A 5,837-nucleotide genomic window follows, 5' to 3' on the forward strand; every position below is an offset into this window, starting at 1 on the left:
TGAAAACACACATTAAACTAAACCTCATGATTATATTCACCCAGGTATAAGACTGCGAATTTTGGATGAGGGCTTTACTAGAAATTTGCACCCATTTTGGTGCAGCATCAGATTGTCTGTCTTTAAATCAATTAGTTTATATGCTTGCATAAGGTTTCCCGTCAGAAACTATTTTGCATCACATCCCTAATCCAGACTACTTATAAGCAGACAAGAGATGCAGAGGTTAAATAGCAGGAGAAACCAAGGGAGTGATTCAGAGGGAGGAGAAACTTTGATTTGATTAGTGCATAGCCACAAGCAAAGATATTCAACTCCACAAAACCCAACCTCAGTCAGCTAAGGTCATAGGAACAGAGTATCAAGCCATCAAACCTCCAGGAATGCTTTCAATCAGAGCTGACAAACCCTAACTGATACTGTTTTTTTGAGCTGCTAGGAATGCTTTGGACAGTATCAGAGGCTGAGTTCATGTGGACAATGAAATTACCTAACTGCTTATTGATCTAGAGCACTGAAACCAACCAGTTTCTAACTGGAGTAATGAGTTGATTTGGAAGATATAGTGCAAAATAAAAAATCCTTTAATGCTTTCTCTCTAGCAGAATAATTAGACATGAAATGTACTTTGTTACACTTGTCCCTGGTTAATAGCATGCTGATCTCAACTGTTATTGCTAGACTGTGTCATTGGAGTCAATCGAGAAATTGGATAAGTATAACCTGCAGACATACCAACTAGGTCTGTAATTGGATTAGTAAGTGCAAGCCAGTTCAAGCATTGTTTTCAAAGATAAATACATTCACAGTCAAGGGTAAAATAATATTGCGGCGCAGAAACTTGGAGATGAGGAAATGACTTGGTCATTGCTATTTTCTGTTATCTGTGTAGCCTGTATTACTACTCTTTCGGTCTCAACATCAACACAGATTTTCAGAGAGCCAAGACAGAGGCAGTTTTTCAAAGGAAGCAATGGCAGTGCTGATAATGACATTAACTGATGGTCAAGCAGTTTTAAATGCCATAGCATTGAGAAGAAGAGGCTAGGTGAACCCAAGAGCTCCAACGTCTGACAGCTGCCATATCTGCCTGCATAGAATGTCAATAAACTTGTACCTTGTTTCCACTGCAACAATTGGCCAGGTCAGAATGGAGCTGCTGGCTGGGCAACTTTACAAAAATATGGAACTCAAATGAAATTCTGAAGCACCCAAAATTCACTAGTAAAAATCTGTGATCTTCCTAAAGTTAAACAAATTCACTGAAACATTATTGAGCATTGAGATTTATATTTTTCCAATAATATTTCATTAATTTACAGTTGATATTGTTAAACGAAATAAAAGGTAAACATCCAAGAAACAAGTTGCTTTATTTAAAATAGGACTCTTTTGGTTAACTGGCTCAGAGGTCCTGATGAATACCTCCTTGAATACTTCAAATACACATCTGTTTCAATTCCCACTCACATAAAAGAGATTCTCTGTTTTACTTTAAAAACATCCAACATATTAAAACACATGCAAGGTGCAAACCATTCAAATACAAATCAAACACTGTACATACAACTGAATGACTGACATAAAATACTGGAATGGAATAGACTGAAACAAAAATAACTAGGCATCCACAACAGAGTAGTAAAGAAAATCTCAATTTCCAGCTTCAATGTGAATGCATTCATTATTCCATAAATTGTATTATACTGCATCAACTGAATATATTTCTAATGAATATACAATTGAGCAAAGGCAGCAATATGAAACTATAGAGTTAACCAAGATGCAGTCTTCATTTGAGCAAGAGGCTTAATTCTTCATTTTCTTCCAATCTTTTCGTCCAGATGTTTCTGGAGTTGTCTCTGCCCTTCTCTTCTGTGCCTAACAGAATATAGAGAGTTGTCACAAATGAGATAATAAATACAAAATCTCAAACAAAAACAGAAAATCCTTAAAAGGAACAGATACAAAGGCATCTAATAAAGAAAACTTAGATCAAAATGCTCATTAAAGAACCTTTGTTCTGTCAAAGCAGCCCTACTCAAAATATTAACCTGTCTTTCCTCTTCAGATGCTAACAGATTTACTGTGCACTGCACAGTTTCAAAGTAATTACGCTTTTTATTAGTTAAACTTCACATATAGAACATGAAATTCCATTGTGCACCTGGCTGTCACTGGAAACAGAATTCCAATTGGCACCAGGGGAGTAAATTGACAAACTTCACTGCACATCAGACTACACTTAAGAGACAATTTCCATTCTAAATTACACATTTCCACATCTGTATTAGAATAAATGGGCCGAATTTTATGTTTCTTTGACTAAGTCTCAATTGTTTTGAGTAAGGGTGTGTGGCTTTAGTGAGATCTTTCACTGTAGCTTATGAAACTTGCCTCATTAGTTACCTCTCCTGCCCAACTGGCATCCCTCTCCAACTATAGCCGTATCTGCCAAATGCAATTCCTTGAATGACTCTTCACTCACTGAGTAGCTGCCAAAAGACTGGCATCCTGACACCCGTGCCATCTTCAGAATGCCGCTGTGTACCTGAACAAGCACTGGCAATCTGGTATTGCCCATCCCCAACAACATAATGGCACAGTGGCCACATAACCACAGAGCTCTCGGCACACAGCCGACATGGCTAATACTCCCTCGTACACATAATCCCACTGTTTAACCATTGTGCCACACAGTTAATGTATTCTTACCTACATCAAAGCTAAATACCCTCTCTCAGTCACCACTGCACTGTTCCCAGTGTCACTATAGACCTGCAGCTCTATTGTCCAACAAGGGGGACATGACATACAAGTGAGAAATCGAACAACTACCAACATGAACTTTTATTTATAACTGGCAAAAGCACGAAGACACAAAACACATTCAGGCTACCATACGCCCAATAACTGTGCATTCCTAATGGTCTGCTGCATCCAGCTGTCATTTACTGGAACCAAGTGTAAATCAGGACCTCGCAGTGCCCCATGTAGCAGAGTGCCATCATCCACCAAGGGAGCTTCCTCCTCTCCAATGTCCTCATCCTCCTCCGAAAGCTGATGCCTTCCTCTCGGTTTCACAGCACTAAGAAAAAAAAACTGCGCACAGCACCACACACTTGGATGATGACACACACTCGATCTGGGCTGGAATGGATGAACCCTCCCAGATCACTGCAAGCAGTGGAACTGAATTGTCAGCAGCCCCACCACGGTCCTGGTCACAGCATGTGCATCAACTCGGTGAAAGCGCCATGCCAGCTGAGTGACCAACACATTACATCAAAGAAGGATCATCCTCCCTTTGCCCCCTACAGGCTGTCCCTTGCATCCTCCTGAACAATCAAGGCAAGGACCCCAGGACCATATTCACTCCAATTGCTGACAGACTTCACTGAGTAGCCCTGAAAAATGACTGACTAGACCCTTGACCACCGTCGTTGCAGGGCCCTAACTGATCAGTCTCGATTTGCCTGACTGCTGGTGCCAGACCTATAGAACTGACCGTTGTTTGCTTCCTGGATTGTAGTCAGACAGATGTCCTGACCATAAGTGGTCTGAGTAATTTAATGACCATGGTCAATGACCATGGATTGCGTGCAGACTGTCTTCCGTGATTGGGACCCCCTGACAGACAGTGACTCTTGCCGACTGGAATGGAAACTAGCCCCACCCACTTTCCGACCCCATCATTTGGTTGAATAAATTGGATTTGTGTGTAGACAGCTGACATGTGCTGTAATTTTCAGACCCACGTCTGAGTGAGCCATACAGCAAGATGTTCCCGACCCCCAAAGAGATGCCTACTAACAAGCACAACAAGCAGTCTGTGCCTGTGTGACTTTACAAAAGAGCACGTCAATATGGCAGTACTAATAGGCTCTGGCTGAAGCAACAATGTGCTAAAAGGCGTGACTCAGCATTAATGCTGGGTGCTATGTGGGTGAAAAATAAAGAGGTTCTGAGATAACAGCCTGGTTCAATCTGTGACGTGGGTGCCTGTCTATATACATAAACCATCCCTGCAGCAGCACATCAATGCTATTTGCTGATGTGCCCTGCAATACAGATCTGGTCTTTTTAAGCATCATGCAAGTGGATCAGAGAAGGGCCATGAGCATTCTAAGAGGTTGGTAAATGTCAGAGGCCAATGTTTGTGCACAGGGGTGTGTGCCAATGGATTGTATTATTTGGTGAGTAACATGGAGGCTGTTCGTAGCCAGCAGTGAGCTGAAGTTACCAGGTACACAGTCCGAATTCCATGTTAAGAATTCTTGGCCTCTAGTCTGTATGGCTCATTTTACAAGATAGGAAGCTGCATATTAATAAAGCGTGATGTGTAGTTAATAAGGTCACTAACAAAAAATAGTTCACCTTAATAGGCAACTCACTGTTACCTAGCAAGAGCCTCGTCTCAATGCCCAAAGATCCATTAAAGACAGCAAGTTCCTCCGAACATCGAGACCATCCTCACCAGACTTCTCATGCTATTCTGTCACAAATTTCAGCATAGCCTAGATTGTTCATGCCCCATAATATTCTGCACATTGGCTCAGCCCTCCTGCCAGCTTATTGAGAGATGGCACAATCAAGTTTAGCAGTAATTCATTAAAAAAGAAACTTCCAGGTATTGTTCACATTTTGCTTTGATTGTAACAGGTTTAGAAGGTTTCAGGCAGCAATGATCTGAGCACTATGAACTAGCAAATGGGAGGAAAAAAAAACCTGCAGAGTTTCACTTTAATATTTCCAACAAGAATCCCAACTGTATGCATTGCTTGGACAATATCAGACATAATCAAATACAGTAAATGCTGGAGAAGCTCAGCAGGTCTGGCAGCATCAGTGGAAACAGAAATAGAGTTAACATTTCAAATCCAGTGTGACCCCTTCTTCAGAACTTCAGGCATAATCAGCTGTTTCAGTTAAATAGTCTAAATTTCAGTGGTTGGACTGACAATACTAAGAGGACGTTACATGCACATAATATCAGGGGACTGGCATCAAATGGAGACAAGTATTCCAGCAAAAGCTAGCAGCTTCTGGTAAGGACTGCAGGAAATGGAGGAAACATGTCAAAAGCTTTCATTGTCACTTGTTTTACTTTCCTAAAGGTAAAACAACATGGATATTTTAAAAATCTTTTCTTCATTATTTTTCTATAGGAGTGAATGCTAACAAGCCGATTAATTTGGAGGAACTGCACTAACATCAGTAGGAATGCAATCATTGAAAGGTACTATAACTGCATATCAAGAACCCATCGTAACAAGATCACTCTGCTAAAAAAAAACTTCACATCAGCCTTTCTATGTTTGTGTATAACCGAAAGTGGCTAACTTAAAAAAAAAACTAGAAATAAATGTTCACTGCCAGAAGCAGAGATTCTGTTTCTCTGATGGAATCTATATTCAGAAGTGTGGGAGGGAGGGTAATTTATGCAGCACAGCTCTGTAATATGTTTCATGGATGTTTCCCTTCAATTAGTTTCCAAATTCCTGAGGCAAACAGTGAGAATAAATACTGCACTGACATCTGTCGACATTCTACAATGGTTCAAACAGTACTTTTTTGTTCTGCATTCAGATGCTATTTTAACTCTGGAAAGCTCAGTTAAAAAGTTGCACAAAGAACTTAAGTATTATCAAAATTATCAACGCAATTTCAAACATCATCTGACTTTTTAAAAACAAGCTCATTTATGCTCTTCATTCACACTCAGGATGAAATCCTTGCTTTTCACCATTGAAGTCAGTGTGAAAATAAAGTGAAGAATCTGGTTCTGTTAAAGCTAACAACCAAAATATCCTCGATAACAAGGTGTAGAGCTAGAT

The 5,837-nt window shown here is 40.3% G+C and overlaps 1 protein-coding gene across 4 annotated transcripts in view; it reads right to left on the reverse strand.

Moving 5' to 3' along the window:
• Positions 1–1,273: 1,273 nt before the first annotated feature.
• The window catches only part of smarca1 (SWI/SNF related, matrix associated, actin dependent regulator of chromatin, subfamily a, member 1), a 108,193-nt gene continuing 103,629 nt past the window's right edge, over positions 1,274–5,837 (reverse strand). For all 4 annotated transcript variants that reach the window (XM_048605432.1, XM_020511302.2, XM_048605435.1 and 1 more), the window contains one exon: positions 1,274–1,881. In XM_048605432.1, coding sequence (XP_048461389.1) covers positions 1,810–1,881 — 72 coding nt within the window. In that variant the 3' untranslated portion in view covers positions 1,274–1,809. The remainder of the gene's footprint in view (positions 1,882–5,837) is intronic.

Source organism: Rhincodon typus, chromosome 14, assembly GCF_021869965.1.
Source record: "Rhincodon typus isolate 14 chromosome 14, sRhiTyp1.1, whole genome shotgun sequence".
Taxonomy (NCBI): domain Eukaryota; kingdom Metazoa; phylum Chordata; class Chondrichthyes; order Orectolobiformes; family Rhincodontidae; genus Rhincodon; species Rhincodon typus.